General features: G+C 42.5%; 1 protein-coding gene and 1 long non-coding RNA gene across 2 annotated transcripts in view; one reads left to right on the top strand and one right to left on the bottom strand.

Annotated features, from left to right (window-relative positions):
* Positions 1 to 1,055: 1,055 nt before the first annotated feature.
* LOC114814963 lies at positions 1,056 to 21,374 on the top strand. Its single transcript, XR_003762753.2, has 3 exons — positions 1,056 to 1,148; positions 16,424 to 16,626; positions 21,085 to 21,374. It is a non-coding gene; the product is annotated as an uncharacterized LOC114814963 (long non-coding RNA).
* SHCBP1 (SHC binding and spindle associated 1) overlaps positions 9,135 to 21,653 on the bottom strand; it is a 36,644-nt gene continuing 24,125 nt past the window's right edge. Inside the window, exons 6-13 of the mRNA XM_029074423.2 lie at positions 21,422 to 21,652; positions 21,159 to 21,327; positions 20,467 to 20,587; positions 18,030 to 18,161; positions 16,806 to 16,924; positions 13,472 to 13,558; positions 12,825 to 12,966; positions 9,135 to 10,790 (exon numbers count right to left, since the gene is read on the bottom strand). Of these exons, the coding sequence (XP_028930256.1) occupies positions 10,465 to 10,790; positions 12,825 to 12,966; positions 13,472 to 13,558; positions 16,806 to 16,924; positions 18,030 to 18,161; positions 20,467 to 20,587; positions 21,159 to 21,327; positions 21,422 to 21,652 (1,327 nt within the window). The 3' untranslated portion in view covers positions 9,135 to 10,464. The remainder of the gene's footprint in view (positions 10,791 to 12,824; positions 12,967 to 13,471; positions 13,559 to 16,805; positions 16,925 to 18,029; positions 18,162 to 20,466; positions 20,588 to 21,158; positions 21,328 to 21,421; position 21,653) is intronic.

The raw sequence follows: 21,653 nt of genomic DNA, 5'->3' as shown, positions 1-21,653 counted from the left end.
CAATAAATGCCACCGATTGATTCTGAATGGGATGGATGAATGAGAAGAGGAAAACAAGGGAGAGCTTTAGCTCAGTGGACAGAGCCCGGGCTTGGGAGTCAGAGGTCATGGGTTCAAATTCCAGCTCCGCCACTTGGCAGCTGTGTGACTGTGGGCAAGTCACTTAACTTCTCTGTGCCTCGGTTACCTCATCTGTAAAAATGGGGATTAACTGTGAGCCTCACGTGGGACAACTTGATTACCCTGTATCTTCCCAAGCGCTTAGAACAGTGCTCTGCACATAGTAAGCGCTTAACAAATACCAACATTATTATTATAGCCAGGGAAATTTGCAATAAAAGATATCGTACCAAGAGAAACGCCTTAGATGACGGAACTCAATGGTTCTCCAACAGGGTATCTTTCTCCCTTCCTCCTTTTTTTCCCCCCAGGGTATTTGTTAAGGACTTACTACGCACCAGGCACTGTATTAAGTGCTGGAATAGACACAGGCTAATCAGGTAGGACACAGTCCATATCCCACATGTGACTCACAGTCTTAATCCCCATTTTACAGATGAGGTGACTGAGGCACAGCCAAGTGAAGTGACTAGCCCAAGGTCACCTAGCAGATAGGTGGAGGAGATGAGTTTAGAGCCCAGGTCTTTCTGACTCCTGGACCCGTGTGCTCTATCCACTAGATCATGCTGCTGCTGCTGCTTCTTCCCCTTCCCCTCTCCCCAACCAAACGCAGACAAAACACACCCAACATCCCCCGCCCCCACCCTGTGGAGGAGGAAAGGTTTCAGGACTACTCCTTCCAGAGGTAATATACTTCCAGTCTTCTTGTTGTTAAGCTGTTGTTTTTGCTAAACTTACTGGTTTTTTTTTTCCTTCTCACTGTGTCCTCCCTCTTCCCCCGACCTTTAAATCGTGAGCTCCCTGCAGGTCAGGGAGCCCTAGCGCTTAGCACATGGTAAGGGCTTAATGAATGGAGTTAACAATACACAGCTGCATAACATGCTCACCAACAGCTCTCTCCCCTGGAAATATTATTCCTGCCAAATGGTGGCAGATTGAGTTGAAAGGCTAAATGGGCATTTGAATTCACTCCATAGAGCATCTCTAATCAGCAGCCGAGCGGAACCCGGAGAAGTAACATCATCAAGGTGAGCGCGGCCCAGAAGCTTGCTTATTCAGATATTAATTTCCACTGTATTTCATTTCTCCGTTCCCCTCGGACCTGAATCACTCCAGGCTCAGGACTGCGGTTAATTTATCTTCTGTCTTAGCTGCCGCCGCTTATTAAAAAAAAAATCTAAGCCCCCAAAATTACTATCCTACCAGAACTAACTTTTTTTTTTACTTTTTTTTTAAAGTCTGAGTTGAAAATCAGGCTGAGGCGGCCTCTCAAAAATAGACTGCTCATTCAGATGTGTTCATCTGCGGTGTTTTTCCTCATTTTTAATAAACCAGGGTGGTCCCATCACAGCTCTAAATCACACTGTTATCTCGGGCCCCGACTGAGATGGTTCCTTTTTATTACAAGATCTAAATTGGGAGAGAAGTAATCCTCTCCAGAAAGGAGTTTTAATAAAAGTGAGAGGAGCACAGAGAGAGTCACTTGAACAAGAACCGGGACTCAAAAGTAACAAGACAAAGCAGACAGAAAGGCAGCTTCAGGGGCCCTGGTGCAGAGGCTGTTTTCTGGGGTGCAGACCTGTTTCTCAGGGCTCTCAGCGGCTAGTTATTAATAATAATAATAGTGGTATTTGTTAAGGGCTTACTAAGTGCTGCGGTGATTACAAGCAAATTGGGTTCAGTGCAGTCCTTGTCCCACGTGAGGCTCACAGTCTCAATCCCCATTTTACAGATGAGGTAACTGAGGCCCAGAGAAGTGAAGTGACTTGCCCAAGGTCACACAGCAGAAAGGTGGTGGGGTTGGGATCGGAAACCATGACCTTCTGACTCCCAAGCCCGTGCTCTATCCACTATGCCATGGCAGGGCGGGGAGGAGGTAATGCTGGACTTGCTCATGCAGTGGAGGGAATTGAAGGCCTTTTCTGGACTCCAAGACAAGCCATATCATAGAAGCTGGGATGGAACACACTTTTGGTCTCTCTGGCAGCTTCCCTGGAGTGGCCTCCCCTACTGAGAGCTCACCTCCTCCAGGAGGCCTTCCCAGACTAAGCCCCCCTTTTCCTCTGCTCCTCCTCCCCTCCCCGTCACCCCAACTCCCTCCCTCTGCTCTACCCCCTCCCCACCTACAGCATTTGTGTATATATTTTCAATAATTCTATTTATTTTATAAATGATGTGCATATATCTATAATTCTTTTTATTTATACTGACACTATTGATGCCTGTTTACTTGCTTTGTTTTGTTGTCTATCTCCCCGCTTCTGGACTGTGAGCCCATTGTTGGGTAGGGATTGTCTCTTATCTGTTGCTGAATTGTACTTTCCAAGCACTTGGTACAGTGCTGTGCACGCACTAAGCGCTCAATGAATACGAGTGAATGAATGAATGATGTTTGGGGATTTTGTCTAAAGGCTATCGCGGTCTTAATCCACAGTTTACAGTAACTGAGGCACAGAGAAGTTAAGTGACTTGCCCAAGGTCACACAGCAGACAAGTGGCAGAGCCAGAATTAAGACTGTGAGCCCCACATGGGACAAACTGATTATCTTATATCTACCCTAGTGCTTAGAACAGTGTTTGGCACACAGTAAGCGTTTAACAAATACCAGAATCATCATCATTACTACCAAGCGAGCTTTTCTTAGTGATGGATTTGGTGAGGATGCATCCACTGCAATATAGACCTGGAGGTATTCTGTAGAGCTAAGACTCTGAAATGCATTCAGTTGCTTCAGAACTACTTGTCATCCAAGCAGCTGATTTGATGCTCCAAGAGGTGAACAGAAAAGGCAAAACAGTTTTGATTAATTCCCAGTGAGCCAGTAAGATTCAAAATAAAGCCAGCAACCAAATAGAACAGGTTAGTGCCTAGAAATCTTTCTACGAAAATAGCGAGGGATAAAATTAACCAGTAGGACATTATGACTTAAAAAGTCAACTTTTTAGTGCAAAATATTTCACAAAAGAAATACTCTTCCTGCAATGCTTTCTGCCTCCTCAAAATAAAACAAAAATTCTAATTATACTACTACAATTTCCTACAGTAAATCAGACCCTTGGCATGAAAATAAATATGTGTTCTACACAGTGGAAAAAAAGGCCAAAGAATTCAAATGATAAAAAGATTTGTAATTTTGCCCCCAGTTGAACAGAATAAAATATAAAACTGTCATTCCTCATCACTGTTAGGATTTAGAAATTGTTAGTTACAGGAAATTTTGCATTTGCCAATTGGTCAAATCCACATTTCCCCTCTTTGAAAAGAGACTTTCACCTAACAAGTTGCTTACGGGCTCCACATGAAATCCAGGCTTAGTACCTGTTGAGACATACGATTTCTTCTAGAAAATGCCTGGGGCGAGTTCTCCAGCCAACTTAGTGAATCAAAGGAAATGAAGTATAGTGGGGAGAGGAAAAAAAAAAGGGATCCCTGCTACCCGACACAGCCTTCAGGAAGTCAGAAAGGAATGAGAATGATTTTAGGACTTCTGCCTACAATTACAGGAAATTGATAGCTTAGGTTACACACACACCTGATGCTCAGATGATCTCTGTTCAGGGTAGTATTAATGACAGGTGTATGGACAATTAATCTGCAACTGGGTGATTAGTATTCTAATTCACAGTGACACTCTCATCATCTGAGGTTAGAATTTAGTGAAAATAATCTTTTGAAAGATGAATGTTACCAGGATCACAGTTAATGAATCACAGGTGTACTGTAGGAAGAAAGTTAAGAATACATTTTACATACCTCCTCTGCACTTAAATTATTGCATATATTTCCTTCAAAATTCTCCATCAGTTATTTAAAAAAAATGATGTGCTTGGATCAAACAGCTCTTGTAAAATGCAAATGTACAGTATCAAAAGTATTACTGACAAGAGAAGGAAAAAGACACACCTCATACAAAAAAGTCACCGAGACAGACCAAGTATAGAACCTGAGGAAATTCTATATGAAGCTACAATTACATAAAGGATGAGACAGTATGACTGTAAATATGCCCTGGGAATATCTTTCCATGTTTTATATCAAAGTTACTCACTACAAACATCATCATTATCTATACAAGGTTCACTCTATGTGAAAACTTTGCACACAGTTTTACGAGGCTCAAGAGGCTGAAATATTCAGATCTTTAGTGCAGAGAGGAACTATAATTGTGGTTTACTATGGTGAGTAAACTAAGAGTTTACTATGTGCCAAGCACCTAAGCACCAGAGTATATACAAGATAATCAGGTCCCACATGGGGCTCACAGTCTAAGTAGGAGGGAGAATCTATGCTTGGTAAAACCACAATCCAAGAACAGATGATCAACTATTGATAAGCTTGTGCCACTGACTATACTGCATCAAAAACTGAAATTCACTTAATAAATCCCCCAATAAGCATATTAAAGCTAGATGATTGGATTAATCAACTCCCCATATTATTATTTACCTTTCGATGATTAGATGTTTCAATGTCTAAAGCACTGTCAGTCAACTATCTATGATATTTAGCTGTACCCAAAGGTCTTGGGTTTTGAGCTGCAGCGAAATTTGAGGAAACTAATTCTACTAAAAATGGAAAGTACACTCATCTTTCTGTCCTAAGGAAAAGAATATAGGAGGGATTGGAAAACCATACCCTAATTGCCCTTGGCAGTGGAAAGTGCAGAAAGTAATAAAGAAACCTACATTTTCACATACAATTGAATTGAATTGAATTAAGGGCTTGGGAGAGAATATAGTTAGCAAGTATGATCCTTGCCTTCATTTACATTGGTGAAATAACTCACCCAAGCACTTGAGTCTGTATCACCAAGCATATAGTAATACTAATAAGAGCAATAATAATGGTACCTGTTAAGTGCTTACTATGTGCCAACCACTATTCTAAACTCTGGGGTAGATACAAGTTAATCATGTTGGACACAGTCCTTGTCCCACATGGGGCTCACGTTCTTATCCCCATTTTACAGATGTGATTAATTAGGCACAGAGAGGTTAAGCGACTTACCCAAGGACAAGCTACTTGCCCAGCAGACATGTGGAGGAGCCGGAATTAGAACCCAGGTCCTTCTGACTCCCAGGCTTGTGCTCCATCCACTAAGCCACGCTGCTTCCAAAAAATAATTGTGGCATTTGTTAAGCCCTTACTATGTGCCAGGTACTGTACTAAGTGTTGGGATGGGTATAAGCAAATTGGGTTGGATACAGTCCTTGGATACAGTCCCTGTCTCACATGGGGTTCACAATCTCAGTCCCCATTTTACAGATGAGGTAATTGAGGCCCAGAGAAGTTAAGTGACTTGTCCAAGGTCACACAGCGGACAAATGGAGGAGCTAGGATCAGAACTTAGGTCCTTTTGACTCCCAGGCCTGTGCTCTAGGCAACACTGTTTCTCACGTAGGTTCTGACCCCATGTCCCCAACCCCACACTTCCATACATATCTTCTTCTCTTACCCAAAATTTACTTTAACATTTGTCTCCCCGATAGATTTTAAGCTCCTCTGGGGAGTTGGGGGAGAAGAATCATGTCTAACTTACTCTCCAGTCCTCTTTCAAGTACTTGTTACAGTGCTCTGCAGAGTGAACACTCACTACCATTGCTACTGCAGTATGACCTTGGGAAAAGTCACTTAACTTCTCTGGGCCTCAGTTTCCTCATCTGTAAATTCAGGATTAAGTACCTGTTCTCCCCCTTAGACTGTGAGCCCCATGAGGGAAGGAACTGTGTATGATCTGAGTGCACTGGATCATACCAGCACTTACTACAGAGCTTGGCACATAATAAGCACTTAAGTACCACAATTATTATTATTAATAATAAATAGGAGGAAGGAAATGGGGGTATGTACATAGGTACATAAGTTTTACAGGAAGTTAAATGCACGTAAGTGCTTAGGAAGTGGAGAAAGTGGCAGTTGTGGGAAGACAAGCTGGGAAAGTCGGCCCGATATCTAGTTTTCTGCCAGTGGCACTCTGAGCCTCGTGCACAAGAGGGAAGGAAGCAGACTGTGGAAGTTATCCAGGGCTGTGTTAGTGGTATGAGATCGATGAAGCTGGATGTCGGCCCGCCACCTAAAACTCAACATGAGCAAGACTGAGCTCCTCATCTTCCCTCCCAAGCCCGGTCCGCTCCCAGACTTCTCCATCACCGTGGATGGCACGACCATCCTTCCCGTCCCGCAGGCCCGCAATCTCGGTGTCATCCTTGACTCGTCCCTCTCGTTCACCCCACACATCCTATCCGTTACCGAGACCTGCCGGTTTCACCTCTACAATATCGCCAAGATCCGTCCTTTCCTCTCCACCCAAACGGCTACCTTACTATTACGGGCTCTCGTTATATCCCGGCTAGACTACTGTGTCAGCCTTCTCTCTGACCTCCCTTCCTCCTCTCTAGCCCCGCTCCGGTCTATTCTTCACTCCGCTGCCCGGCTCATCTTCCCGCAGAAACGATCTGGGCATGTCACTCCCCTTCTTAAACAACTCCAGTGGTTGCCTATCGACCTCCGCTCCAAACAAAAACTCCTCACTCTAGGTTTCGAGGCTCTCCGTCACCTTGCCCCCTCCTACCTCTCCTCCCTTCTCTCTTTCTACCGCCCACCCCGCACGCTCCGCTCCTCCGCCGCCCACCTCCTCGCCGTCCCTCGGTCTCGCCTATCCCGCCGTCGACCCCTGGGTCACGTCCTCCCGCGGTCCTGGAACGCCCTCCCTCCTCACCTCCGCCAAACTGATTCTCTTTCCCTCTTCAAAACCTTACTTAAAAATCACCTCCTCCAAGAGGCCTTCCCAGACTGAGCTCCTCTTCCCCCTCTACTCCCTCTGCCATCCCCCCTTTACCTCTCCGCAGCTAAAGCCTCATTTTCCCCTTTTCCCTCTGCTCCTCCACCTCTCCCTTCCCATCCCCACAGCACTGTACTCGTCCGCTCGACTGTATATATTTTCGTTACCCTATTTATTTTGTTAATGAATTGTACATCGCCTTGATTCTATTTAGTTGCCATCGTTTTTACGAGATGTTCTTCCCCTTGACGCAGTTTATTGCCATTGTTCTCGTCTGTCCGTCTCCCCCGATTAGACTGTAAGCCCGTCAAACGGCAGGGACTGTCTCTATCTGTTGCCGACTTGTTCATCCCAAGCACTTAGTACAGTGCTCTGCACATAGTAAGCGCTCAATAAATACTATTGAATGAACGAATGAATGATGAAGGCATGGGAGAGTGATTTGAGTTCAGTAAAGAGGGTAGGTAGTGTTGAGAGCATTAGTTTGGTCATCAAGGGAATGTAGTTTGGGAATGGAGGCTAAATGGGGCAGGATGATAGGAGAAAATTGGATAGGTCAAAAGATAGGAGGTCTCTTTGGGGAACAGCACAGATTTGTCGGATGGAGATTTGTGAGAGAGAGTAGGCAGGTGAAGAGGTTGTGGTCAGATAGAGAGATTTCAGAATTGGTGAGGGTAGAGATTGTGCCAGAGCTAGAGATGATGAGATCGAGTGTGTGTCCAGATTAGTGAGTGGGTGAGGTGAGGTGAGGTGGAGCAGGAGGTCAGGGGGAGTTGAGGAGTGACAGAAAGCAGGTAGAAAAAGGGTCAGCGGGAACATCTCTGTGGATATTTAAGTCCCCAGGGATCAGTGTAAGGATGGAGAAAGAAAGAAGGAAGAGAAAGGGATCAAAATGGTTCAAAAACCCGGAGTTGGGGCCTGACAGATGTTAGACCACTAGAACTTGGAGCGGGTGGTGGAGGTGGTTGTTCGAAGGAAGGGAAAGAAAGGGATGGGGGAGAGGGAATAGTGCGAAAGCAGCACTGGGGCACGAGAAGGAAGCCGATACCTCCTCCTTTCTCAGTGAGTCTAGCCGAGTGGGTGATGAGTCCCCTTTAGAGAGAGCAGTAGGGGAGGCTGTTTCATCTGGGGACAGCCAGATTTCAGTAATGGCAAGGAGGAGCAGTGACTGGGTCAGGAACAGGTCAAGGATGAAGGGAAGGTTCTCCATGATGGAGCAGAGGTTCCGCAGACCGCACTTGGCCGAGACCGTGAGGAGGGATGTGAAGAGGGAGGGGACAGCATGAGGAGTAGGGAAGATGAGAGTGAGCTGACGGGGGCTGGTACAGGGGGAGTGGTTTGATGGAGGAAGGGGAGGAGGAGGTGTTTTGGGAGGGAAGGACTGGATTGGGATTTGAGGGGTCGTGGTGAGTTCAGGGAAGTTTAAGGGTTGTAGATGAGGTAATCATCAGCAATAACTGTTGGAAGGTATCCAGCCGTGTATGTACGTATATTTACCTAAGTGCTGTGGAAGTGGGATTGGGTTTCTAAATGCTGAGAGGGTGGAATTAAGTGCATTAGGGAGGGAAAATAAGGTGGTGGGATGACAGCCTACTCATGGAAGGCTCCATGGAGGAGATATGTCAGTAGAGCTTTGAAGATGGGGAAAGTAGTGATCTGTGGATCCAGACAGGAGGTAGGATGTGAGTAAGGAGTTGATGGCAGGTGTTGTGAGAGAGGAGGGCAGTGAGTAGGATAGGTTAGAGGAGCAAAGTTTATAGGCTGGCTTGTAGTGGGAGAGGAGCGAATATAAATAACTAGGAGAGAGCTGTTTAAGTGCCTCGAATCAGATGATGTGGAGGTTTTTTTTTGAAGGCGGAGTTGGATGGACAACCATTCTAGGGTTTTTGAGAAGTAGTAGGGAGACACTCGCAGAATGATTTTTTTGGAAAAGTCATCCAAGTATGGACTGCAGAGGGGAGAGAGGAGAGGCAGGTAGGTCACCAAGGAGGCTGATGTGGTTCGGGGAGGAGAAAGAGTAAGAAAGTTTAAAGAGTAAGGGGGAGATGGCGAAGGAGCTGTACCTGATCACCAGACTGAATCACCAGGGAGAGTCAACACATCCACTGTCCTTTATGTGCAGTAAAAGTCAACTATTCTAGCATGGAACCTCTGACAATATGAATACTCTAAGAGATTTACATTGCTCATCCATAACTGGGTACAAAATTTTGCACAATTTTGTCACAAATAATTGTTCAACTTCGGTTCAGGAATCAATCCTCTATTTATTACAGTATTGTGAAAAACTGGTTCCAACTTGAAACATTTTGACTTACGATGTTGCTTTGAGAAACCGATTACTGAAAATCCAAAGTGCTGATAGCTGACTTCAAAATTATTTTGTTAAGGCTACACAATTCATCAGTATACCCTAATCAAAGTAATTTGTTTTCAGAAGTCACTTGGCAGTGAAACAAACATAAAAATCATGTTTTAACATCCACATGATCATGCATAAACATTTTGGCACTAGAAAAAAAGAATCAGAGCATTAAAAAAGAGAACTAAGACTACTAAGAGGTCACTAAGTGAAAGGGCACAAGAAATGAAAAAACGCAGGACATTTTCTTAACCCCTAATGAGTAGAGTTGACAGTTTTTAAATCGATGGGTTTTCACCTTCATAGTTCTTGTAAATAGTTTTAAAGGCCTCACAGAATTCAAGTTCAACATTTTTTCCTGCAGTTTTAATCAATACATAATACATGCATTTTTTTTAATTTGCATTATTCTTAAAAGTTTGGTTTTACCATAAGACTATCATGAGAATGTAGATCGTACAAGTATGTAAATTCATTCTTTTCTTGGAGAAAAAATGGAGGTGCAATTCCGTCAAAATACCAACACGGTGAAAGAAAAGCAATATATTATTCATCAGTTACATTCAGCCCTAGGGGGGAAGTTCTTCATGCCACCTTATGTTTTGATGCAGACTTGTGTTATGTTTTCAACAAAAACAAGCATAAAAATGTCCACTCCCTCCCCACTTCAAGTTCTCAATAATACCTTAAATAGTTGGTAGTTTCTTAATTATAAAAGTGACTTTTTAATATGCTTTTTCTTCTTCTAAAGACAAGTCAAGTTCTAAGTCTGGGAATCTGATTCACTGTAACTGGAGTAAAGAGGTCCCACGCAGGAACATGTTAGCCAATGTCCGGCTGGGACTCTTTTCGGCGCAATGTCCCTCATAATCTCTCCCCTACTTTCAGTGCCCAGACTTTAAAGTATCACCCATTAGAAATGTAACAGAGAATTAAAATGAAGTACATGACTAGGAAAGCAAGGCCCTTTCAGGTAGGCAAACACCCCATTTTTTTGTTGCTGTTAAAAATGTATTTTAGTTCAACCGCCTCTGCTACAAAAGGAAAATGTTCGTGTGCAATGCCTATAAATATTCCTGAATTGAATTTCAATTCGAGCAAGGAAAAAAGGTCAAAATGCAAAGCATGAAGCAGAGCAATGATTAATATAGTCACGTGTGCAAATTGGGGCTACCGTAGCAATGTTCAAAGCTGGAGCAGTCAGAAAAGGAACGTGCCGAAGCTGCCTTTCCCGTTCCACTTGAACTGATTCCCCACAATAGAAACGAACATCTCCTGGGACATTAAGTTATCGTCTGCCTCCGTGATCCCCAGTTCGCTCAACCTCTTCTTCTTCAGCTGGCCCTTTTTGTTGGAGGCGGCGACCAGTTCGTTGACGATCTCAGAGTTGCCCTCCTCTTGCTCAGTGGGGTCCGGCCTCGTTGAGGGCTCTGTTTCACCAAAGACGTAGAGACTTAGCTCTTCATGTGCTCCCCTGACAACATCCTCTGTCTGGCCACTTGTCAGAACTGCCGCTGCTTTATTTTCTATACAAGAAAAAAAAATCACCAATCAATCGTATATTTATTGAGCGCTTACTGTGTGCAGAGCTAGCAGCGTGGCTCAGTGGAAAGAGCCCGGGCTTGGGAATCAGAGGGCATGGGTTCGAATCCTGACTCTGCCACTTGGCAGCTGTGTGACTATGGGCAAGTCACAACTTCTCTATGCCTCAGTTACCTCATCTGTAAAATGGGGATTAACTGTGAGCCTCACGTGGGACAACCTGTTTACCCTCTATCTACCCCAGTGCTTAGAACAGTGGTCTGCACATAGTAAGCACTTTACAAATACCAACATTATTACTAAGCGCTTGGGAGACTGCGATATAACAGAGTTGGTAGACATGTTCCCTAACCATAAGGAGTTTACAATCTAGAGGACTAAGAGATGAGCTGATGGAGAACGCTTCACATTTAGACTGTAAGCCTGTCAAAGGGCAGAGACTGTCTCTATGTGTTACTGATTTGTACATTCCAAGCGCTTAGTACAGTGCTCTGCACATAGTAAGCACTCAATAAATACTATTGAATGAATGAATTCATTAATTAAAAAGGCGGCAAGTACAGTCAGTACACTTTCTCAGCTATACTTTTTCTCTTTTTCCGGCTGTTTGTGAGAAAAGCAAGTGCTTTCTACATTTCGTATTTAAGATTCCTCCCCTAATGTCCAATTGTTAGTCTTGTTTTTAACCAATTACTAGTTTTTCCCTCTCTCATCCATGACTTCGACAAAGCTTCTCTATTGCTTTGGCCCATTAGGTCCTTCTCCTTGGTCCCTTCATTCATTCAATCAGCTTTATTCATTCATTCAGTCATAATTATTGATTGCTTACTGTGTGCAGAGCACCGTATTAAGCACTTAGCACTGTACTAATACCTACGTCCTCTTCAAAACCTAATCTCTACCCACCACTATAGGAGCAGAGAGGTTTACTTAGAGAACAAGGAGTACTGACACGTCAATTGCGCGCTCAAGTTCACTATGCAACTAGTGGCCTGGAGAAATCTAAACACCTGTGACGCTTATTTCCCCCCCCACCCAACTTACTAAGCTCCCTTCTTTTTTAAAAAAAAATGATATTTAAGAATTATAATAATTATGGCATTTAAGTGCTTACTATGTACGAGGCACACTGTACTAAGCGCTAGGTTGCATACAAGTAAATCGGGTTGGACACAGTCCCTGTCCCACGTAGGGCTCACAGTCTCAATCCCCATTTTACAGATAAGGTAACAGGCCCAGAGATGTGAAGTGACTTGCCCAAGGTCACACAGCAGACAAGTGGATGAGCCAGGATTAGAACCCCATGACCTTCTGACACCCAGGCCCGTAACCTATCCACTACACCATGTTGCTTCTCATAGTTGTATTTGTTAAGCCCTTACAGTGTGCCAGCCACTCTAAGCCCGTCAAACGGCAGGGACTGTCTCTATTGCCGATTTGTCCATTCCAACCGCTTAGTACAGTGCTCTGCACATAGTAAGCGCTCAATAAATACTATTGAATAAATGAATGAATACTAAGCACTGGGGTAGATACACACTCATCAGGTTGGACACAGTCCATATCCCACATGGGGCTCACAGTCTTAATATCCACGTCACAGATGAAGCAACTGAGGCCCAGAGAAATGAAGTAACTCGCCCTAGGTCACACAGCAATCAAGTGGCGGAGCGGGGATTAGAAATCAGTCCTTCTGACTACCTGGCCCGTGCTCTATCCGCTAGGCCACGCTGTTTCTTCTCCAGTTTCATCTTCACCAGCATAAAATTCACCGTGTCGGGGCAATTTTCTTTCAGACAAGCCTGTAAAAATGGTTCCATGCTGGAAGGAGCCAAATTTCCACTGCTACTACTCTACCTTTACTCCACTCCTTCCCTAGAGCCAGGTAGGTACACGGAGAAGAACTGAAGTATAAAATTGAAACCACCTTCCACAGCTTCAGAAAGCTGTGTATGTGTCATTGTAAAAAAAAAAAAAAAAAAGTCACCGAGCATGGAATTAATACATGGAATTAATACCTTCGGATCCATTTTGAGCACTCTCCTGCAAGTCAGAGAAAATTGTAGGTTTCACCAAGACCACGCCGTAGCCTTCATTGTTATGGATGACATTATTCACCATGGTTATTTTGGGCACATCATAATGTTCATTTAAGAAGTCCTGTGAGATTGAGAACAAATGTTTTAAGGAACGTTAACATCCAACACTCTCTGCTTTAATATTTTCTCTTCATTATTTCCCATACTCTACTAAAGATAAAGCTAAAGGCATAAAAACTCGATTTGTACGCTGAGGAGATTGACAAGTAATGTTTTCCCATCCTGTTAGCAACTTTGTAGAGAACAAGAAGGTTCTTGCTAAACTCTTCAAAAACCCTCATCACTTCAGAAGAATTGAAATATCTTGCATCCTAAATACTCTTCAAAGCCTGACAAGTAGCATTTTCCCACTTTATCTGAAAGGTTCTGGCAAGCAAGACTAACTTGCCAAACTGTGAAAATGTCTATCATCAACCAATGACAGGATTAAAGATTTTTGTCTGCTAAATGCTTACTAAAACCAAAAAGCAATAGAATGTAAAACAAAGGAATTCAATCAATCCTAGCTAGTTGGTAGATGCAATCAGTCTAATCCTATGACAGATCACATGTCGACTGGCACGTACCTTAATTAGGATTCCTTCCTTGCAGTGATGTATTCCATTGTCACTCAGGGTACACACGCTCCCTGGGTATATTTCTACCCCAGCACCCTGTAAGTTACAGTCGAAAATGTTTCCACAGAAATGTAACAAATTAGAACAAAGCCCGGGTTTATTCTTCTATTTAGCTTTTCTCTGGCACTTTGTAAATGTATATAAAGTACTTTACCAAACAGGCTTATTAGGTAACTTAATGATCAAGATTTCAAAATTTTCTGCTTCCAGTTGGTTAAGATAAAGTTTCACCTCCCCTCTGTGTACAGAACCGAGGCTAACCACTTTAATATTTGATGCTGTTATTTCAATTTCTCTCATTCAGGGCAAATCAAATAGTGACTGAAGAGACCCTTATTTTCTTTCAAATACAAAAAGCAACTGTTCATTCCACCACTGTCTCAGTGAGAGAGAACAAAGGGCTTGAAACTCATTCACGATGTTCAGGAAAAACTAAAAATTGGAAATTAAATAGTTTTGGACCCCAAAATGTACCACTACATATTTTAACAGAGCTCCAAGAAACATTTGGATTAGGATTGTTGAGCATGGTTCAGCAAAAATATCTTGTGCCCCACAGAAACTGCAGGGTCTAGTGGAAAGAACACGGAACCGGGAGCCAGGACCCCTGGGTTCTAATACTGGTTCTGCCCCTGCCGTTCTGTGTGATGTTTGGCAAGTCATTCAGCTTCTCTGTTCACCAATTTCCTCATCTGTAAAAATGGGACATCTGCTTTCCCTCTCTCTTAAGACTGTGAGACCCATATGGGAAAGGGATTATGTCACATCTGCTTATATTGTCTCTACTCCAGCATTTAATATAGTGCTTGAGATGTAGTAAGTGCAAGATACCATAGTTACTATTATTATTTATAGAAGTTTTGTACTAAAAAAAGAGCTCAATTCAAATATTTGGCTTTCAAAAGCCATGTTTATCAGTGGAAGCTACCAGCTTTAAGATATTTAGGTGATTCTCCTTAAAGTTACAGTTGTTTGAAGATTTCTTATTATGCTTTCGCACTTTGGGATTAATCAATCAGTACTATTTATTAAGCACCTACTGGGTGCAAAGCATCGTAACACAGGGCTTGAGAGAATACCATAGATGTCAGATATAATCTCTGACTTCCAGTAATTTAGCATCTAACAGTGGGAAAAGACATAAAATAATTTCCAGAGAGAAAGAAGTGCTTTAATAGAATATGCAAATAAATAGTTATAAATGGGCTATGGATTGTTGTGAATGCATAAGTTCTTAGGTGATAATAGAGAGGATATGGACCTGGGGAAAGAAAAGCAGCATGGCCTAGTGGCAAGAACATGGGCTTGGGAGTCAGAGAACTTGGTTCTAATCCCGTTCCACCACTTGTCTGTGTGTGACCTTGGGCACGTCACTTCTCTGTGCCTCATTTGTAAAATGAGAATTAAGACTATGAGCCCCACGTGGGACAACCTGATTATCTCGTATCTCCCCCAGCGCTCAGTACTAAGCACCGTACAAAGTGCTGGAGGATTTGAACCCAGGACCTCTCACACCCTAAGCTAGACTCATACCCTAGACCAATGAGCTGGCGGCAGAGCAGAAGGACTTCAAAGATGGGGAGAGCGGTGGTCTGGCAGATTTGAAGAAGGGGGACCTCCAGGAGGGAGAAGGCCATGACAAAGGGATCCGAGGCAGGAGTCTAGCAGGTCCCTCCTCCGTTCACCTTTACTACGGGAGTCTCTCAAGGCTCAGTTCTGGGCCCTCTTCTATTCTCCAACTTCACCCACTCCCTTGGAGAACTCATTTGCTCCCATGACTTCTACTACCATCTCTAAACCAAATCTACATCTCCAGCCCTTCTCTGCAGTCTCACATTTCCTTCTGCCTTCAGGATAACTGCTGGGATATCCCACCAACATCTCAAAATTTAACATATTCTAAAGAGAACTCCTGTCTTCCCATCCAAATGTTCTCTCCCCGCCCACGAAGACTTTCCCATCACTATAGACGATCCCCACCCGACCTGTCTCACAAGTCCATAATCTTGGCATTATCGTCGACTCATCTCTCTCATTCAACTGGCACATTCAGTCTGTCACCAAGTCCTGTCGGTTCTACCTTCACAACGTCTCCAGAATCCTCCCCGCCACCGCAATTGACCAAGACCTTAGCATATCCCAGCTTGACTACTGTAACAGCACCTCGCTGGCCTTCCTGACTCTAGTCTCTCCTTACTCCAGTCCATACGTTGCTCTGCTGCCTGGATCATTTTGCTAAAAAGTTATTCTGCGCATGTCACCCCACTTTCTCAAAAATCGCCACTGGTTGCCAATCTATCTCCACATCAGTCAGAAGCTACTTGTTTCAGCTTTAAAGTACCAGTTCTCACCCCTGGCATCCCCAAATCTTGCTAATCCCCTACTACCGCTCAACCGGCACACTTTGCTCCACGAACATCATCCTACTGGCTTTGCTCAATCTCATCTCTCTCAAAACCAGCTCCTTGTTCACATCCACCCCCGGGCCTAGGACTTCCTCCTGATTTATAACCAGACCACCACTCTCCCCATCTTCAAAGCTCTACTAAAATTATATCTCTTCTGAGATGCTTTCCCTGACCAACCTCTTTCACCCGTACTATACGCCTTCCCTTTTGTGTTGCTTATGCCCTTGTGCCTGTACTTTCTAACCATTTGGATATTCACCCCATCCCCAGCCCCACAGCATTTATGTACATATCCTTATACTCCACCGCTTCTCATATCTGTAATTTTTTTAAATGCCTGTCTCCCCGACTAGACTGTAAGCTCCTAGAGAGCAGGGAACATGTCTGCCAACTCTACTGCATTGTCCTGTCCCAAGTGCTTAGTACAGTGCTCTACACACAGTAAATACTCACTAAATATCACTGGTTGACTGACTCACCTTCTTTCTTTCAGTGTGAGATGGAGTGTTAAGGGAGAAGAGAATAAATAAAAGAAAAGGGAACTGATGGAATGACTTAAAGCCTGAACTTTCTGCTTGATGTGGAAAACCACAGGAAACCACTGAAGCTTTGATGGAATGGAGAAACGGGTACAGAACAATGTTTTACAGAGGTGATCCAGGCAGCACAAAGAAGTGCGGACAAGGAAGTCTGAAGGTAAGGAGACCGGTGTATTTAGCCAGAATACAATGAATGCCTGACTGGACCAGGATAGAAGGGAAGGGGAGGATTCAGGAAATGTGGTTTGAGGGGACAATCCACTGATCCATTTGATCGACTCGATGGGTTCAATCTCTGTGGATTCGGTTTGGTATGCAGACCGAATAAAGCTGTACCTTAGCACCATATAAATCTGAGTTCTTCATTAGTAATTCTGCTGATGTTCGAACTGTAACTCCTGTAGTCTCACACTGTAGCACACAGTTTTCCAAAGTAGTTTTGCCACGGTGAACACCTGTGATGGAAAATATTCATCTCAGGTCAACTACATTAGACGTTACAGTGACTTCTCAAATGTAGCATGGTACAACGGTATTGAATTAGCTAGCTGTTAATTAAAGTACATCACTCGATCTAAATTCCAAAATGAGTTATAAATGTATGGTGAAACACTTGCTCAAAATACTAGGGATATAATTTTGCCTTTAATTTTAAAAATTCCCAACAAGTCAAAGTAATTATAGGTGTTCATTTTTAGTCTGGTATTCACTAATTGTCTTAAGAAGCGCTTCTTTAAAAATCCACTCTTCTACAAGCAGCATTTTTCTAAGAATGATGTGGTGGTCAGCAAAATTAATAATTGGGTATTTTGTTTCTGAGTTTTAGATGGGGGAAGGAGAAAGAGATCTCAGGCCTTTCACAATGATTCAGAAAATAATAGAGCGCAGAGCTAAAAAAAAGTCAGTTCTAGGGGAAAGAATTTCTAAAAACAAAAATTTTTCAGTAAATTACAGGAAAGACAACAGATTACCCAAGCTTACAAAACTAGTCCTTTTATGTATAAAGGAAACGATGGTCAGTGAACGTATGTGCAGGGAAAATTCATTATGGATCTATTATTTCTCAACCGTATTTTACAAAGTTCCTGAACTCTCACTCAGAATACCAAATACCAAAAAAATCCATGGCTTATAGGGTTTGCTTCATTTACTCCACTTATGAGAAAAAATTAGTATCTTTTTTCAGACTGCAAATTTTTAAACTAAAAATCCGTCACATAACTGCGACATCTTATGCTTACCACTTTTACTTTCTTATTCCAATTTCACTTAGCGATACCTTTTAAAACACTTCTGAAGTGACAAAACAGTTATACAAGAGTGATGTGCAGTCATTTTTCCTTAAGGAAAAAAATTGCCTTCCCTTATGCAGCAATTCCCTTTCTAATAATCAGTGATACATGCAATTCCCGTAACTTTTCACACCGCGTCTTCATAAAGTCTTGAAAATGATTTCTAAAAGAACAATCAAGTCCCAAAACTTCACCAGCTTCACCTTCAGTTTTTCAGCAATGCCGCCTCCAACCTCAAACAGTAAGCAAAAAGGCTTAGATAACTTACTCAAGATTCCTTCCACCGACTCATGCTGAACAAACTTCACATTTGAGATTTTAATACTGGCACCTGTACATTCTACAAAATTGTCTCCTTTCCCCCGTTTCTCTATTACAATATCATCTGGGAGTCCATAACCTAAAGAGGGAAAAAACGGTTATGTTGAGTGATAGGAACCAACACATTCTTCCTCCTTGACCCTGCTGTTACCGTTGGAAAGAGAATACTGGGTTAGATGGGCTATAATTAAGTTTGATCAAGGAATGACATGGCTTATGTTCTTACATGATCCTACAATTCTCTGGTCTCCAGATGCTTCCTATAAGACCACTTCCTTTCAATTCTGAATTGTGCCTTTCCATTTGCAACAGTTCTAATTTCCCTAGGACTTTTTTTTCTTTCAGCGATGCCTGGCAACCTCTAGAAAAATTGATAAAATACAGTCTCTGAGACAATAGACTAAAAGAATCTTCAAGTGTGCTAGAGCACTGGCCTGCCTTTTATTTCAACCAGGAGGTTCAGAAAGACAAGGCTATGAGCACAAAACCTCACTCTGTTCCTGAATTGGGTAGTGAATCTGTAAATAAACGCATTGCTGGAAGCCAAGTGTAGGCGAGGAAAAGTTTTTCAGAATCCAGAAAAGCACTTCATTCTTAAGTCTGCCCCTTGGCCTTGTTTGCATTCTATTAATACAATAGGATTTCAAGAAAATTGCCTTATTTGGGGAAAAATTATTTTATGCACATGAGACATTCAAGAATTCAAACGTACCAGGCTTCTATCCTGAACTCATATCTTAAATCAAGATAGGAAAGCACCAGTGCGAGTTAAAGTTAGAGGTAGGTACCAACTAAGTCTAACACTTCTAACGTAAATAATTACCCATATTATTCACCAGGCAGAAATCATCTGATCACCAATTCTCAGAAATGCCCAGTAGTCGTAAATCCGCCTCTTCTACTCTCATCTACCTGCATCCATTATCTAAAAGCCTTTATTTGGATTCTGTAGGGTTATTTATGATACTCTAGCAATTACATCCTAATTTCTTCACCAACCCAGGAAGAAGTTCCTCAGCCACCACACAATCCAGGGTATCAATGTTATTTTCAATACGCCCAAGAATAAAGTGTTTTTATTGCCATCATTTATCCTGTATATATGTTATTTATACACACACATCTTTATAAATCAAACGGAAGAGAGGAGGAAGAGAGCAAAAATTACACACATAAAACAAAAAAGGGGGTAAAACTACATAGTGGTGAACAGCAGGAAATTAAACTCCCAGCCTTCCTTCCATTAAGAAGTTTTGACAAGATAGAGATAAAAACACAGCTTAAGCATTTTGTGAACAGCTGTAGAAGCCCTAAAATGATATACAGTTTCTTGCATTACAAGTTTTATTGCTAACTTAAAGCTGTTTGGGTAAATAGTTGAACAGGTGCATCTTATCTGACACATTATAGAAGTATGCTGAAGATGAAGAGCTGTAAAGTAACCTAAATTTAGAAGTCCCTCCAAATCCAAGATAAGTCTGTGAATACTGCAGAGTTACTTTTAATAGGCACTTTCAACGTTGCATTTTTTTTAGGAGTACTTCACTTGGAAACAGTGCAAAATGTGTGATTTGCCGGAAAGCTTCATAAACAATACGCCAATCATCAGGGTTTGTTTAGTACCACTTCAAGTGGACATTAAATATTTCAATGGCCCAAGCTAGGTAGGCAATGCCAAAAGTCATGTGTGAATCCTCGGTGCAAGAGTATGAAGGGCCATGATATCTTAAATTCATATATTTTTTTTTTCACCAAAGCACTTTCATATCAGTCATCTCAGTTGTCATCACGACACTCCTTCTCATGAGGCATAGGGTCACTGATACTCAGAGAGATTAAATGACTTGCCAGAGATCACCCTGTAAAAAACACTGGCAAAAGTGGAACTGAAATCCTGGTGTCCTGACTTTCAGTCCCACTTTTTCCAGTCACTCCATGCTGTAGCAAGTTCAAAAATAATCCCAACCTCTAAGTAAAGCACACGCCTAGATTCTCATAAGAACTGGTTCTAGAATTTGTATACACTTTGCTAGGCAGAATCTTTTTCAAGTTCACATCTGAGTGTTTAATCAACCAACAGTATACACTATGGCTGACCTGATTATTTTCTATCTACCCTGGTGCTTAATACAGTGCTTGGCACAGAGTAAGCTCTAAACGAGTGTGCAGAGCACTGTGCTAAGCACTTGTAAAAGTATAAAAAGAATAAGTAGCGATGATCCTGGGCTTCAAGAAATTTACAAACTAGCAAGGAGCCAGATAAAACATAAATTACAGGGATAGGCACTCAACTCACACCTGACACCTAGAAAACTGTTGATTACTGGTCTTGGTACTCAAGTCTGTCATGCATACAAGTTAGTAACATGATCTTCCACATTTACCTTCTAATTCGATAGAGTCAGTAATGGAGAATATGCCATTTACCACATAATGACCCGGGCAAATAATGACGGTGTCTCCTTCAAAGCAGGCATTTATAGCTGACAGTGGATCACTATGGAACTGGAAAGAAAAATAAGATTACAAACTGATATCAGTGCACACCCAAAATGGCCCTGTTTGCTTCCAGAGTTCAAATAGAAAATAGTAACACTGCACTCCACTGCATTTAAGAATAGCTCCTGGATAGCACTTGAACACAGTACCCTCTCGGCATCCAGTAATTGGGTTATGATTAAAGAACATTCAATCCCAGAGGATAAACAATCACTTGCCAGAAAACCAGCTCAGAGAGATTATGGTTTGAGAGTGGAAGGCTAGAAGAAGACTTTCCAAGATTTTGGAAATTTTGGCTTGTAACTTTCCTAAGAAAACTCTATGGATACACTACCAGAATGATTGCAGGTGAAAATGGGCAGTAGTGGTAGAGATGTGTCTATGGCGTCGCTATGGGTCGGACATGACCCGACAGCATAAGACAACAACAACAAACTGTCAGTGAATGCATAAAAATGTAAGACTTTTCTCCGAATGCATAAAAGTGTAAACTTTTTCTCCAGGTGACATGAAAAAAGCCCAACGAATCTAAGGGCCAGAGCCATGAAGAGCAGTCAGGAACTCTTCTCCATCGTACCTGGATTTCTATTTCTTCTTCACAAGACTCCTGATAAAGCCGATCCCTGAGCAGAGACCGGAGCAGGCTAACCATCATGGAAGTCGAGACAACATGGGTGATCTTTCCGCCCGTAGGACGTGTTCCTTTTGCTTGGAGTCCAGTTTGCTTCTGATAACCAAACACGTATCTTAAACATACCAAATAAAGCGGTCAATTCTCAATTCGAAACAAAAACATCTGGTATTACCGGTCTGGCTAAGAACAACAAAGACCCATGATACCTCAGCAAGGGGTTCTCAATTAGTTTTAGCTTTTGCTTCAGCTGTTCGATCTCAGAATATAACCTCAATCCTTCTACCATGGAGACGTTTTCCAGCTCAGAGTCAGAATCGCTGCCCAAACTGCTTCTCAGATTTAGAAACTTCCTATAGACTTCCTCACACTGAGATAGAAGATTACGGTAGTCCACAATGAGTCCTGAGGGAACCCGATCTTCAAGAATGTCATAATGCC

Source organism: Ornithorhynchus anatinus, chromosome 11 (assembly GCF_004115215.2).
Source record: "Ornithorhynchus anatinus isolate Pmale09 chromosome 11, mOrnAna1.pri.v4, whole genome shotgun sequence".
Classification (NCBI taxonomy): Eukaryota; Metazoa; Chordata; class Mammalia; order Monotremata; family Ornithorhynchidae; genus Ornithorhynchus; species Ornithorhynchus anatinus.
This window is presented reverse-complemented; position numbering and strand designations above follow the sequence as displayed.